The sequence below is a fragment of the Hydractinia symbiolongicarpus genome, chromosome 2, assembly GCF_029227915.1.
Source record: "Hydractinia symbiolongicarpus strain clone_291-10 chromosome 2, HSymV2.1, whole genome shotgun sequence".
Classification (NCBI taxonomy): domain Eukaryota; kingdom Metazoa; phylum Cnidaria; class Hydrozoa; order Anthoathecata; family Hydractiniidae; genus Hydractinia; species Hydractinia symbiolongicarpus.
The window spans coordinates 30,220,923-30,237,585 of NC_079876.1; the positions used below are offsets into that span (position 1 = coordinate 30,220,923).

Sequence of the window (16,663 nt, forward strand, 5' to 3'; positions counted from 1 at the left end):
GGTAAGTTTTTATTAAATTTGATTTGAGATTTGAAATTTGATTTGAGGTTTAATTTGAAAAAAAATATAAAAGTAATGTTGTGTAGTGGGTTGCACGTACTATTACTTTCAGTTAAAAAGTCCAAAAATCAACGTGATAGAATATAATTAATTGGATATAACAATTTAATTGCTATGTTGTGCTTTTTTTATGGTTTATAGAGAACAGACAAAAGATATTGCCGACAGAAACGATGGTGAAAGCATTAGAGAACAAAGAATCTTTACAACAAGTGAAGGTTAGTCCGAACATATTAACTGTTTTCATGTTAGAGAAATGCTCGAATGTTCGTTGTTATCAATCTCAAGAAACCCTTTCGTATTAACGAATAAGATTTGTTCCATTTTTATTTATCTTATCTTTAGTGAAGAAACTCAAAGTCGCGATAACCTAGATTCACAGCAAGCATGACGAATTCATGGTGGTTCAGTTAAATTTAAAATATAAAATTATTGATAGATAGACAATTGTCAACCAGGCCTTAACTTTTGCAATCTTAAAGTTAAAGTCCAATAGACAAGTAAAAATTAGGGCCTAAAAATATTTTTCCGTTCGACTTCCTTTTGAATATTTTTCATTTTGTGTCGTAGTGTAAAACGTTTGTAATATTTTTTTGCATATTGGGAAAAGCTGCCAAAAGTGAACAAATCCATAGTTCAGCTTGTTTTGATTAACCACAAAAAAAGCTTAGGGATGAATTTCCCGTATTTAAAAGCAATCCATACACATTGTTTCAGTAAATTCGGTCTTTGAAAAAAACACGTTTGGGGAGATAATTTACCCGCATTAAGAAGCAATCCATACAAGCAATCCATGATATTCAGTTCTTTTAGTAAATTCGGTCTTTAGAAAAAACATTTACGGAGATAATTTACCGGTATTAAGAAGCAATCCATACATATAAAATTCAGTTATTTTAGTAAATTCGATTTTTGAAATATATATATATATATATATATGAACACAAATTGTAGCTATAGGAATAACCAACAAGATAGATGACTACATCAAGAATTAAGTAAAAAGATTTTATTATTTAAAATTTTCGTCAGTTCATCGACTGACTTCTTCAGTATCGCTTACAATACAGTATTAACAATTAAAATATCTTATATAGTGATAAAAATAAATTATATACAATTAAATACACAAGGGTTTAAAACTGGTTTCCATCACCATCATCCTACTATCAACTTAACACACGGTTTCTACAACTTGCATTTTTCTGTTCTTTTAGTTCTATTCCAGTCATGAGAACCATTAAGTCCCTGATGTTGTGTGACGAGTGTCCCTATCCAGAATTTTTCTTTATCTAATAGCAAACTATCAATTTGCCTGTTTGTTAAATTCTCTCCATTGTTCACAACATCAACTATAATAAACCCAATATTTTGCACGGAGGCATTAGCGCATTCATCAATAAAATGTTTCACAACTTTGCAAGATGGTATCTTCTTTTTAATGTGGGATTTGTAATTCGAAAGTCGAGGCTTCCAAGCAATGTAAAAATATATAAAAAAACAAGGACAGACTTAGCAACGTCAACGTTACGCAACTTTCAAAATGGCCGTAATAACACTGCTCTCTGCTTTACACATCCCTTTGTCGTGGCTGCAAAATCTCGGATTGGTTTTTCAAAAAAAATCAGGCGTTGCAATTGAATGCTACACGCGGGAGAATAAAACAAAGTCGGTAAATATATATCGCATTTGGTATTTTGTGCAGATATAAGAATTTCGTGATTAATTAACAGGACGCGCTTTTCGCGGACAAACAGGCAAAATACCGCTATTAATAAAAAGACTAACGATATCATACGTCTATTGGTTTTTCGGTCAGTTGCTCATAAAGTTGATCTTGTTAACTCACCATATGATTTTTTAACAATAGCCAATAATAATTACATTATTTAGAACTATTTTCAGCTTTTGTACTCTGATCCTAACTTCAATGGAATATCAAATCTACGGAGACTCTTTAAATGAGATAAATTTTATACTTATGCTTTTTGGAACATCTTTGTTCCATGTAAATAGAAGTTTTGACTTTTAATTTGGAATTCTTCCATCTTTTTCCTAATGATACGTTATATTACTGACATGCCTTCTACAGAATTTCAGCCTAAGAGCCTTTGCCGATAAAAAGTTATGACCTGTCAAATTTTAACTACAAACAATGGAATAATTTCATCGTAAACGGCTCTAAACTTTAATGTGATATAGCTTCTCTACGGCAGCAGCTTCTTCAGTCGGACAAAAATCATTGGAACATTTAAATTTTTATGCATCTAAGAATTCATTTGGTTTAAGAACTAATCAAGCTATACTATTGAAATACTGCACCGAAAAAAAGAAATAAAAAACACACGTAATGTCTTTGGATTGATTGGCCTGCTTTAGCGCTTTTGATGCGTCATTTTCAGGGAGGACACTTGTTTCTACTGCTGCACGGATAAGTACATAACAGTAAAGCCCGGTAAATTTATAGTATAATGCCTTGCCTCAGATTTGCATTTTTTAGGACTTGTGATATGTAATTTCGCGGGGGTATTAGTCCAAAATATCTTTTCTATTGGCTATCGGTGGGCATAGAACACCACCGCCTGTTCAATATATTGTACAAAAACGCCTCTTTGTTTAGCCTGCAATAGGGCCGTTATTATGTCTTGTTGCAAAAGGATATTTGAGCGAAATATCGTTTCTGTTTGTGTATGGATGTGTATCCAACCTCAAACTTTGTCTACTTTATAAAAACAGCTTTCCGTAAATGGCAGTTATGCGAAATATTCTGGAATATTACGTTGGTTATGGCCATCGACAGAAAAAATATGTAGTTTTTATGAAGCGACAGACATTATTATGAAGGTATTATGCAGTATTATGCGATATTACGTTGGTATGGCCATCGACAGAAAATTTATGTACTTTTTATGAATTATGAAGGTATTATGCAGTATTATGCAGTATTATGCGATATTACGTTGGTATGGCCATCGACAGAAAATTTATGTGTTTTTTATGAATTATGAAGGTATTATGCAGTATTATGCGATATTACGGTGTTATGGCCATCGACAGAAAATTTAAGTACTTTTTTTGATTTATAAAGGTATTATGCAGTATTATGCAGTATTATGCGATATTACGTTGTTATGGCCATCGACAGAAAATTTATGTACTTTTTTTGAATTATAAAGGTATTATGCAGTATTATGCAGTATTATGCGATATTACGTTGGTATGGCCATCGACAGAAAATTTATGTGTTTTTTATGAATTATGAAGGTATTATGCAGTATTATGCGATATTACGTTGTTATGGCCATCGACAGAAAATTTATGTATTTTTTTTGAATTATAAAGGTATTATGCAGTATTATGCAGTATTATGCGATATTACGTTGGTATGGCCATCGACAGAAAATTTATGTGTTTTTTATGAATTATGAAGGTATTATGCAGTATTATGCGATATCACGTTGTTATGGCCATCGACAGAAAATTTAAGTCCTTTTTTTGAATTATGAAGGTATTATGCAGTATTATGCGATATTACGTTGTTATGGCCATCGACAGAAAATTTATGTACTTTTTTTGAATTATAAAGGTATTATGCAGTATTATGCAGTATTATGCGATATTACGTTGGTTATGGATTATTGACAGAAAAAATATGTATTTTTTATGTAACGACAGAGAGTATTATGAAGGTATTATGCAGTATTATGCGATATTACGTTGGTATGGCCATCGACAGAAAATTTATGTGTTTTTTATGAATTATGAAGGTATTATGCAGTATTATGCGATATTACGTTGTTATGGCCATCGACAGAAAATTTAAGTACTTTTTTTGAATTATAAAGGTATTATGCAGTATTATGCAGTATTATGCGATATTACGTTGTTATGGCCATCGACAGAAAATTTAAGTACTTTTTTTGAATTATAAAGGTATTATGCAGTATTATGCAGTATTATGCGATATTACGTTGTTATGGCCATCGACAGAAAATTTAAGTACTTTTTTTGAATTATAAAGGTATTATGCAGTATTATGCAGTATTATGCGATATTACGTTGGTATGGCCATCGACAGAAAATTTATGTGTTTTTTATGAATTATGAAGGTATTATGCAGTATTATGCGATATTACGTTGTTATGGCCATCGACAGAAAATTTAAGTACTTTTTATGTATTATGAAGGTATTATGCAGTATTATGCAGTATTATGCGATATTACGTTGGTATGGCCATCGACAGAAAAAATATGTATTTTTTATGTAACGACAGAGAGTATTATGAAGGTATTATGCAGTATTATGCGATATTACGTTGGTATGGCCATCGACAGAAAATTTATGTATTTTTTATGAATTATGAAGGTATTATGCAGTATTATGCAGTATTATGCGATATTACGTTGGTATGGCCATCGACAGAAAAAATATGTATTTTTTATGTAACGACAGAGAGTATTATGAAGGTATTATGCAGTATTATGCGATATTACGTTGGTATGGCCATCGACAGAAAATTTATGTATTTTTTTTGAATTATGAAGGTATTATGCAGTATTATGCAGTATTATGCGATATTACGTTGGTATGGCCATCGACAGAAAATTTATGTATTTTTTATGAATTATAAAGGTATTATGCAGTATTATGCAGTATTATGCGATATTACGTTGGTATGGCCATCGACAGAAAATTTATGTGTTTTTTATGAATTATGAAGGTATTATGCAGTATTATGCAGTATTATGCGATATTACGTTGGTTATGGATTATTGACAGAAAAAATATGTATTTGTTATATAGAGAGGATGTCGGATAATGCGGTTTCATTTGTCGGGTCCATTTGGTTGGAGAAGTATGACTGAACGTCTGTCGGACTTTTAATATCGATAAAGTATGAAGGGTACTAGTTATGTTGTACGTCGTGTGTCGGGACCACTTAGCCCGGTGCTAAATGAAGTCGTTCCCTGAATATTAGTCTTATTCATGTAACGCGGTCAAACAGTGATTTCCCGCGTTGTCGGGAAACAATAATCAAAATGGTAGCTTTAAGTGTCAACAACTGTAACTAGTTGACTACCTCGCTTACTTGTGAATTAAAATGCAACTATTTATGCTTTAAAATTTGAAATTTTTTATAAATGAACCAAGAAACCGTTTATTCGTTGACCCGTGAGGAATGCATCGAAAAATTAAAAGAAATAGGCCAACATTGCTCTGGTACTACAGATGACATGAAAATAAAACTTATAAAATTCTGCCTACCTTTATGTTGATTTTTTTCCCGACAAGTGCCTTACTCGTCTCCATCCCCCCTCGACATAAATAAGGCTAATGAGAAAAAGATAGCATTTATGCACTTACGCAATTGAATAAATGGGAGTTTGGCTTACAAAAGTTGACAAAAGAAAGTGTGCGTGCACACGTACATAGCATATACTCCTCCTTTCTGTATATTTATACGCATTGTGAGCGCGTCCTTCTCATTCCCTGGTTTATGCACGCATTCAATAGATGCTTCCCAATGCAACATTACAATAGACTCCCGGTAAATTTCTTCGGATAACTCGAACTTTTTAGTGTCTAAGTAGAAAATAAATGTTCGAGAAATGAATACTGGTATGTAATGTAGCCAGAAATTTCGAAAGCTGTTCTTAAATTGTTCTCTTTACAAAGGAGCCAAAATGTTCCTTTTGATGGCAATATGATAAAAGAGAAGGCTCTTCAATTTGCTAAAAGTTTCGATGTTACAAATTTTAAAGCGTCAGATGGGTGGATGAAAAAGTGGGAAAAAAAGTTGCAAATAAATACATTCTTGCACGCAACAAAAGTTACTTTCTTACAAGTTACAGTCCTCTTTTAAATTATAAGTTCTGTTTTTTTCAAATGTCTACCATACACCTTCGTCTCCAAGATTTACTGCTTTTGCAGTAAAAGTGATAACGCATTTTCCAAAGTGATTCACACGTGGGAAAAAAAATCGTTTTAACAAACTTTCCGTTTGTCCCTAACAGCAAATGGCCAATTACTTTCCCATTCTTCTTAACAGAAAAAGTTGCCTTAACTCGAACTAATATTTTATTTTTGTCTAAGTTCAAATTAACGGGAGTTTCGCTTAAGTCGAAGATTCGTTAAGTCGAATTGTTTTTTCTGGTCCCTTGGAGATTCGAGTTACCGGGAGTTAACTGTATATCAAGAACGAGCGGTAAATTAGACACAACATCTTGAAATTAAATAATAAAAATTTACATAAAATAACATAGCGTACAAATATTTTCGTTCGATTTTTGTTTTAATTTTTTTACATCTATATAGTTGCACTCTACAATATTATTTTTGTCGTTGATGGAATCCGCTGTTTTCCTTCTTATGTTGTTTTCACAAAAATTCACGCACTACAATCTTCATAAAGAAAGGATTTAAATTGTGGTAATTCGTAGGTTGCATTGAGATTCTCTGTACCTAAAATCATATAAAATGTCAGAACTTCGATACACACTTTGGACGTGAATCTTTTCAGGTGACATGGAGTAAATAATAATTTCAATATAAGTGACGTGGAATTTTACTTAGAAGCTTGTGAGAAAACCTACCTTTTACTTCAAATTTTCACTTGTATGAGTCAGTAACTTCGATTCTCTGTCAAAAAATAAAATAAAAATATAGACGATACTGCAATACACAGAGGTTTTAAAGTTCTGACACCCTACAGTACTAAAAAATTTAAAGAAAATGTACGATTGAAGTGTAATTGTTGTGTTTGTATAGCTAGTTTGAAAAATAAGAATCGTGTTTTCGTAAACACATTTTTAAAAATGGCTGAAATGGAAGTAAATCCACAGGCATATGTTTTCGTGAATGAGAGATTTACGTGCACGATTACTAATTTACTGGAATTTTAGTTGGTCATTAAAGAATAAATAATTACCCTGCATTCTGTTGCTAGTATACTATACCCACCTTGAATGATAAGTAACGATATTCGATGCAACTGATCCAAAACTGCTTGTCGACAACACACGAAAATTATAAGTTGTGTCATTTTGTATCCCTTTAACAACCAACTCTGAGTAGGATATAGCTGTTGCAATATCCCGCCATTTTGGATGTTTACTGTTTTTACTTTCTGCTATTTGTACTGTGTATTCAAAATGATCATTTCTCCAAGATAATGTACATGTCTCATCACTTGTGTAGTATGCTTTCAAGTCCTTTGCTGGGAATGGTGGTTCAAGTCTATATAAAGTTGATATATGGGTAGACATATTAAACAAAATTTGGATATTTCAAATTCATTACAGTGTCTAGCAGATTGTTATGAATAAAATTAATTTTTCCGTCCGTCCGTCCGTCCGTCCGTCCGTCCGTCCGTCCGTCCGTCCGTCCGTCCGTCCGTCCGTCCGTCCGTCCGTCCGTCCGTCCGTCCGTCCGTCCGTCCGTCCGTCCGTCCGTCCGTCCGTCCGTCCGTCCGTCCGTCCGTCCGTCTGTCACGCAAAATGGTAGCTTAGCTGCGCATGTAGCGAGATGCACGCAATGCGGTATAAAAAGGACGGGCGAACCCGTGGATTTTTCCAGGGGCTAACAACTAGTTTTAATAAATTTCATCAGGAAAAAAGTTCACAGATTGTTTTTCATTTTTTAAGTAAGTTGTGGGAAAAAGGATAAAGTAAATATGATATTTTACAAGAAGTTTGGGGGAATGTTGCTTGAAAGAAATATTTCGGCAGAAATTTAAGAGCAAAAAATAATCAACCGTCAAAAGGATCAAATGTATTCATGTAGAATCACACCCTTCAGAATCATCATCAAAAAATTGAGAAGTCCTGCGATAAAGTGTCTTATAAGTAAGAGCAATAAAGGCTCTATAAAAATTAGCGGGAGTACAGTTTAGCGAAGAGCTTTAAAATTTATTTTTTTAGGGTCAAAATTCGCAGAAGTACTATCCTCTAAAGTAATGTAGTTCTGCATAGCAGTATTCTATCTAGCAAAATACTTCACCTTTTTCGAATCAAAGATTTAAGATTGATCATTATTTCTTCTCGGCCAACATATTTTTCAAACTCATCTGCTTCGTCTAAATAACGTCGATACGCTGTGTCTTCACTAGTGTTAATTTGCACGACTTCCCTACACAGAGAATCATTTTTGCGTTCATCAATTTCAACCCATGTCTCGTCACTCCACTCTTCTAATTTGCTGTGACAATTTCTCGTCGTATTCTCATCCATCTTTGTTTCCACAATGATCAAGTGTATCATGTTCTTCTTAAAAAGCATCATCATTGTGTCACACATTGTGCTGTGGACGGCATGCTTTAAATCAAATGGCTGCTGACACATGATTAAAAGTCTTCCCGTTGATCTGCTGCAATGTTCAATGAATACTTGATTCAAATCATGCACACCATCAATACAAACCACGACTTCCTCAGCTTCCAGACCTCGACAACCTTCGTAATTAGTTATAAGCGTGTAAGGCTCAGACATTATGCTCACCATTTCTCCTTTCTTGTCTCGAACTTGCCAGTCTGTCGAACAGCAGCACGTGTAATAATCTAGTTTGATTAAATCAAACGCCTTTTCAAACAAATACCTATTGTGATCTGTTTGAGCTAAAACTAGTTTGTTAGATTCATCCAATAAATACTTTTTCAGAGCTACTGCCATTTGGGTAATCTTTTCTGCGTCAGAATCTGGCCAACGAATATAGGCTATAAACTTCGGTGTCTCTCCTTCTATTTTATGTCCAATGAGGTGACAATACGGGTAGGAGAATGACGTTTCTGTCCTGACATCATCACTGCAGTCGACTTCGTCTATACTATTTGCCAAATAATCAAAATCTACACTCTTATGCATTTTCGTTTTTGTAAAACAACTTTGGGTAATACCCGATGTAATTGGTTCTTCTTCTCGTCCTTTTCCATCTTCTCTAGCTCTGGCGTTTTCTTTTTTTCCTTCGTCTATTTTTTCTCCTCCTCCTTTCCCTCTCACTTTTCCTTCTTCTTCTTCTTTTTCTTCTTCCTCTCCTTCTTTTACTCCTTCTTCCTTTGCTCTTTTTCTTTCTCTTTCATCTCCTGCTACATCCCTTCCTTTTTCTTTTCCTTTTTGCCTTTCGTGTCCTTGTTCTTCTTTTTCTTCTTTTGAAAGACTAGTTTTTACATTGCTATTGTCTTTCAAATCGCATTCGTGCAACTTGTGAGCAGAAAATTGATCCAGTTCATTTTCCACAAAAATAGATTGTGTTTCGTCAGTATTGGGAGAAACATCTTCTTCCGATAACTGATGTTTAAAAACTTTTTTGGTATGGCAAAGCTTCTCTTGAAATGTTTTTACAACTTCATGTATACGTTTGGTTGTGCGTAAGACTTTTTTCAAGCGAAAAATCTCCATCCCTGTGTATTTGTACTGATATTTATCATGTGGCAGTGTTTTTCCACTTTTCACGTATGTCCTATGTTTTTCCAATGAATGCGGAATAATTAAGATGCAAGATTTTTTCACTTCCTCTCTTTGACAAAAATGATTGATTTTTTCTGCCTCCTCTCGATCCAAAACTTCTCCATCATATTCATCAATAACAACATGGACTTGTTTACCGCAGTGTCGTTCAAATAAGATAGAAAGTAAATATGAAAGAGAGGGTAACTTTTGCAAACCAAACTGCACCATCAAGTCGTTGATTTGGGTTACATACGAAGAGGCCTTCTTCATCTTAAAATTCCCTTCTTTCATGTCCAATGAATCCATCTGGAAAAAATTTGCAATTAACCGTTTGATATGATGGACCAACACGCTTTTCTCTGACCACGCAATAAAGTATATCAGCGTCTCTTTTCTTGCAGACAACATTAAATATTGTAGTTGATATACTCCAACCAACGATTTTCCAGATCCAAAGTTACCAAGAACAATCTTTTTACTCTTCTTGCTATTGATCACCTTCAATTGAGATGGATTCAACATCAACATGCTTTTCACTTGCTCTGTCACCTCTTTACTTAATGTTGGGACACGACAAATTGCATGGTTATAGGTGAATGTTTCTTTCATTGCCATAAAAGCAGTTATAAAACCTACAATTTTTAATACAGTTTCATCCTTTTCTACATCTTCAGTGTTTTCTGATGTTATTTGTTCCTTCAGGAAATGAGCGAAGCTGTCTGCTGTAGTCAACATTTCTTTATTCGCAACTGAACATTCCCTGCAAATTAAGTTATTGTCGCTGAAATTAGGCGCGGCTACTGTGTTGATTAAAGTGATTTGAGTGGACAGGAGAGAATCTTTGTGTGCTATGCAAAAGTATGTTATATCTTGTTCGCCACGTTTCAACTCATGAACGACAGAATTGATATCACATGCGTCCGTGTACCGGATGTTAAATATAGTTAACGGTGTCGGACATATCACTAAAATTCTATTTTGACAACATCCAATGCGATCGAAGTCTAAACTATCCTGCAATTGCAAGAAGTGGAAGTATTCAATTAAATCATACTGCCATATAACAGCACCAACTCCATATTCTTGTTTTAAGAAATATGTAGCCCAGTTTAAAATTTGTGAAAATTTGTCATTGACAATGTAGTATGGAGGAAACAAGAGTACCTCTTTCAACGCGCTTTCCTTCGGATGACCAAAATATTCTCTGGCATAATCAAGACATATATCTTCTAGCCATTCCTTATAAGAGATTTCAACTCGCTTTCCTCCACCACCATTATACCATATATTTTCAGGATAAGATATGTTTTGCAAAAGCAATTCAATAGCTTTACAAATGTTGTTATGGCTTCTAACGAGAATGCGAGGAAGTTCCGTGTGAAGTTCCGATGAGTGATAGTTGATCAGATCAGATAACGCTATGGGAAAGATGTTAATAATAACTGTTACCTCCTGGTAATTAACATTCCGAATTTTATACATCAACATCGCCATTTTTGCAAATGCGTGCTGCTACTATCATACGAAATGGCACAATAACTTACCTTGCGTCACAAACTGCAAGTTAATTCCTTCTTTGTTACTCCAATTAAAGGAGATATGATTATCTTCACTTAATACTCCATCTTCAAAAATGAAATACCTGTACGGAGATGAAATAAATTCATGGTAATCTTTGTTTCTTTTCAGCTCTTGCGTTGCCTGACATGTGTGATTCTTCGAAATTCTTACTTCAGTAACTTTTGTATCAAAATTAACTCTTGCAACAACATTGTGAGATGCATTATAACAAAGATGATATCTAAGTAGAAGAAAACTCACTTGTTATTTGGTGGTCTCTCAGAAATATATTACTGATGATAATGGCAGTTTCACAAAGAAGAACTTTGATGTGTCACAAGTCGAGATTAGAATCCTGAATACAGTAGTTGAGATAATTCAACTTTAAACTTTTAGGACAAGTAAATCTGCCATACCTTGGTTGGGCGTCCTGAGTACCTAAAAAATACAAGTTCGTTGTCGTAGATCTCTTTAATTTAAAATACCAAAAGCAATAATACCATAAAAATAAAACCACGCCCTCTTCACACCCTCTATTGTTTAGCATTATATTAAATCTATTATAATTTCTACAGCCGCTCTTAGCTTGCAGCTGGACTAATCTTTTCACGTTGCTAACACCTACTTAACATATAGAGCCTGTTGACTTTCTTAGATTTTTATGCTGAAACGTTTAAGCTCAAACTTCGTTGATATGATGACGATATGGGTGAAATGAGATAGACCTGAAAATTTTAGATGATTATCAAATTTCGTTCCGGAGATGTTCCTCCAAATTTATTCTACGAGCAACCAAATATTGGACTATATTTATTTAAAAATCTTCGTAAAAGGAAACAAGGATCCTTTAAATCTGGCGAAAACCTCGTCCCCAGGACCTGTTGTCTTTTTTGCATATCGGACGACGACCTATCAATAAGAGTAGCGCGTATGAGAGACAGAAAGCCCTGGGAACGAGGTTGGTCTGATGAGTCTAAAACTTTTGGATGTTTTATACTTATCTGACATCTAGAAGATTCTACACTCACCTGACACGTGTCCACTACTAACAGGGTTTTGCAACATTTGTAACACTCCATTTAAATTCTCCCACGTCCTTAACGTTTCTTTAGTTTCCTTTTCCCAAGCAAGTAAAACTTCATGCAAACGTTCATTAACTTCATCTTGATCACGATAAATTTCTTCCACTGTGCGATGATCAAGCAGAAAATGAGCTATGAATCTGCATTCGGAGATGTTGTCTCTAGTTATTTTGTAGTACTGCCTTTTCCTAACTGTCATATCTTTGTTAAAACCGTCCACAAACTCACCAGGTGAATCTAGAAAATAAAAATGAACTTGGTATCAATGTGGACTTTCGAACTTTAATATTGTCGAAAAACAGAAATGAAGTGCCGCTGTGAGTGCAAGAAACCTACCTGTTCACACGAAACTCAGGTTGATCAGGTTCTACTTAGAATGCTCAGTAATTACACGGTCGGTGTAAATATTGGTCAGAAATTTAACTTCGGGCGTCGTAAAGCGTCATGTAAACATGACGGCAATACGGACGGGTTTCTCGTATTCGATTGCGTAATACTTAGCTATACATGGAGACGAGACTTGAATCGTAAAATGTAAACAAACATAAGCTTGAAACTTCACCTGGTGCGAGGTGAAACTTGGATGTAAACGCTGCCTAAATGTCACGAAAATGTTTCTTTGCCATTTATTTTCTTTCGTAAAAACTGGGCCATTATTATTAATACAGGATTTAACTTTCGCATTTCATAACTTCGCATATTTGAATGGCGTTTGTTAAGCAAGGAATAAGTCTGATAAATTAAAAATTTATACGTACCATTTTTAAAATTATTTTCCAAAAAAAGATGTTCCTCTTTAATTAATAAAGCTTCCAACTTGCAGTTAACTAAAGTTTGATTAATCTTCGCAAGGTGATTGACATTTTTTCCTGAGTATTTGAAGAGATACAAGCTAACTACTTCCAACACAGGTTGCTTATACATTTTGGAGTTCATAAAAATTTCTGCTACGTCGTATTCATGTTCCATCATTAACCGTTCACAGAACTCTCTGCGTTTTGAAGGTGAATTCGTTACTATTCTTATATTGGTAACATACGCTATCATACGAAGCCGATCCGTCGCTTCATTAAAGTATTCTAAATCAACAAAAAAAGTCTGTGGAATTAGGTAACAACACAAAATAAATATATAACTTCTTTACAAAGCATTATTTTTTTATGTCGGTGGGATGACCAAGAGATATGAACCGATACCCCCACCCACAATATAAAAATATGATGCTTCTCCGGCTCAGGCTTTTATAAACATAATATTTAAGGCCCAGCCTTAAATATTATGTTTATAAAAAAAGAAAGAAAAAAACCCTTGTTGTCAAGAAAGGTGTTAACACAATATATTTCAGGAGACAGGGGAGAAAATGATAAAAAATAGTTCTAATGATAACCACCGCAGTTCCAACTAAAGTTTTTAGGTAACTGTTCAGTGCTTCTGCAGGTACGTTGTTATACCTGTAGATCTACGGCCTTCACTTCTTCACTCCTCCCCCATTCTACTAGGCCCAAGATAAATAGGATAAGAAAGGGTAAAACAGCTGAAAACTACATTAGAAACACAAATTTTCGGACGGAAAAACTTTCGGATTTTTTTTTGTCCTAAAATTTTAGTTTTTCTAATTTTTTTAAAGAAGGACCAGTGGATAGAAATTATATACAGGGTAATCAGAAAATCAATAAAATCTGCAATTTTTGAACTTATTGTTTTTGTTATTTTCACATTTGGCTGTGGCTCTATCTATAAAGTTGGATCCTAAAGACCCTTGATGGAAGATATGTACACTTTAAATGCTTCTACCCTTCCTTTGTGTCACTTTCCGTAATCATTACTTTTGAAATTTGGTTAAAATTCGTTCAAAAGACTTACCCATACATTTTTTGAGTTTATAAATCTTGTCCGAAAATTTTTCCGATGAAAATAAAACAATTGTGTCTGCCGAAAATTTCAGTTCTTCATGTAGGAACAAAAGAAACTAAAAAATGTAAGGATAGATAACAACAGACCATATTTAGACGCCATCTTAAAGTTTCTTCAATTGCATCGCATACAGCAGCTGGATATAGACTTGTTGCAAAATGAATTCCTCTACATTTTCTTAATAAACATAAAACCATCGCAACTTTTATTTTATTTATTTATTGTTAAAAACACACCCTCTGGTGTATTTATAATCATATGTTGGATACATATATAATGTATTCAATTTGTCCACACTGTCAAATGTAAATTTTTGAAGCCTCAATTCATGTTGTCGCGTTCACCACAAGCTTTCAACATAGAACGATCTGCTTAAGTTGTTGTAATCAAAAAAATTTTGTAACATGTTTGTTGCTTATGATCTGCTTACAACATTCACATTTTTGCTTGCTCAGCGAGGTTCATACTCTAATCAAGCATGACGCTTACACGACTGTTGGAACAAAAAAATTGTCGGGAAATATTTATCATTTTATAATTCTTTTTTATTTGTTTATCTAATGACTCCAGGCTGGCTGCTTACCAGTTCCTTCGTTTTTTTTGAAAAATTTAAGTGTTATTTTGCTTAAGGAAAGCGCGTACATAGGATAGGGTGTGGCTATAAAACCTACAGAAATAATCTTTACTTTTAGCGACAGTCACATAGATGGAGCACCGTAACTTGGCGAGTAAGCTTTTATAAAAAGAGCTCTCCAAGTTTTAGGAAGAAGATTAATTAGATTTGGTTAACTAACAGTATCAAACATGAAGTATCTAGATCTTTTCCTTAGCAACTCGAAATTTAGAAAGTAATTTTTTTTTTGGTCAAAAAGAGTCCCTTTAAACACTTTCTAAAATATGACGTTCCTCATATGTTGACAAGGAAATCATTTTACAGCAGGTGATGTACAACTTTGTTCCAAGGACCTTTTTGTTTTCATCGACGCTGCGCTTGTCTGATATGCAAAAAGAGACAACAGGTCCTGGGATCGAGGTTGGGTAATGTAGAAAGAGGGCTGGGACAAATCGTTGTCAAAACTTGAATAAAATTTTAATGAAAAAATAATAAATTGGCGCCAAGCTGATAAAACAGTGAAAAGTCACATTTTATAGACGTGACGAAATACTTTTGTCGCTTGAAATCTGAAAATATAATTTTTTATAACATTACTTTTTAAATTAAAGAGGCTACGAACCGGTTAAAATGCTCACACTCCGTATATCCCGCGCCTATATTAAAAATCCGGCAAACGTGTTTCGCGCTTTGAATAGACCAGCGCACTTTGCTCGCTGGTTCAATATTTCTTTTCGAAAAGTGTATTACAAAGAATATTTCAGCGAGACTCATTCTGGATGAAAACATGACGAAGACTGGAGTAGATAAAAATTCTAGATATATCTATATGTTCGAGTCTGTAAATTACATACATGCCGGAAAAACAGCCAATTTTGTTTTTCGCCGCCATCAGCTCGACTTTCGTGTAATTCACTAAAGTCGAAAACCAACAGCCGTTCCGTAGCCCCTAACATATTTTTAATGTTAGATATTATTACACCACATTTCTTTTATTGAGAACCAGGAAATTTTACTACAGCCTGAGGTGTTTTATGTTTGTCACGTGTTTGACTTGAAAGCGTTTTTATTTTCAGTAACTTTCAGACTTGTTGTTCTTAGAAAATTGTTGTGCAAAGAGTGGATTAAAGGTTTCTCACAAAACTCTACCTTAATCAGCGAAAATTAAATTTCAATATAACAAAGTTTTAATACTTCATTTAACCTTATTTATGTCGGTAATTTTTGCGGGGGGTCAGCGGGGTAATTTTGTAATAATGCGCACACCGCAGAAGTTGCACACAGCCCATTTTCAACGCTCCTTACCAGCCCTCCATTGTCCTACATATCTGCCTAAGCAGAACTCTCACAACATTCTTCCGGCTGCAGAGCATTTGACAGGAGATTTTGATTTGCCATTTGTGATATTTACGCAATAAGCTGTAAATGTGTGTACCTTTCACGCTTAATAGTCGGCAAATAAGGTGTTCGATAATTTTTTTGTCTTTCCAGTTTATTATTGTTCTACGGCTTTAGCCGGTAGAACTTTAAAATGGGCTCCTTTTTTGTCGCCGTTTTTACTACCGAGACTAGTGAAGCACGGCAGGATACCAGTCTAGTGTAGCGGTACAGGAATTATTAGTTTTTTTAATGTTATAACAGACTACTCTGTTGCACAAGGTGCAAATACCTAATATTTTTACAAATTAATCATTTTGCATATTATTTTATGTTCAGTTGGTTTCGCTAATACCAAACTGCAACGGTCGTTTGTTATCTTTTAAGGGATCTGGAATTTACCGAAGCTAGATTTGTATTTCGTACAACAGCCTAAAATTCGTTTTAAAAAACAAAATAAATCAGAAATAGTTGTTTTTTATCGATTTTTACGTTTTATTTAGGTTTCATAAAAAAGAAGTGTTTACAAACCTGAACTTATTTTTCTACTACTTTCATATTTTTGTTGAAATAATAACGCAAGCATTTTTCTGCACAATTAAGTAAATACTCC

At 34.1% G+C, this 16,663-nt stretch overlaps 2 protein-coding genes across 3 annotated transcripts; both read right to left on the minus strand.

Annotated features, from left to right (window-relative positions):
- Positions 1–6,267: 6,267 nt before the first annotated feature.
- On the minus strand, positions 6,268–10,998 carry LOC130630588 (uncharacterized). 2 transcript variants are annotated; one of them, XM_057444138.1, is made up of 4 exons: positions 8,060–10,998; positions 7,022–7,297; positions 6,655–6,700; positions 6,268–6,523 (listed from the first exon to the last, which is right to left on the minus strand). In XM_057444138.1, exons 1-3 carry the CDS (start codon positions 10,996–10,998, stop codon positions 6,658–6,660), a joined length of 3,258 nt encoding a protein of 1,085 aa, XP_057300121.1. In that variant the 3' UTR covers positions 6,268–6,523; positions 6,655–6,657. The 2 variants fall into 2 exon arrangements, with proteins under 2 accessions (XP_057300121.1, XP_057300122.1); XM_057444139.1 differs by lacking the exon at positions 6,655–6,700.
- A 24-nt stretch (positions 10,999–11,022) lies between these two features.
- On the minus strand, positions 11,023–12,412 carry LOC130630589 (uncharacterized). Its single transcript, XM_057444140.1, has 3 exons — positions 12,093–12,412; positions 11,481–11,502; positions 11,023–11,305 (listed from the first exon to the last, which is right to left on the minus strand). The coding sequence occupies exons 1-3, from the start codon at positions 12,343–12,345 to the stop codon at positions 11,023–11,025; spliced, it is 558 nt and encodes a 185-aa protein (XP_057300123.1). The 5' UTR covers positions 12,346–12,412.
- Positions 12,413–16,663: the final 4,251 nt, after the last annotated feature.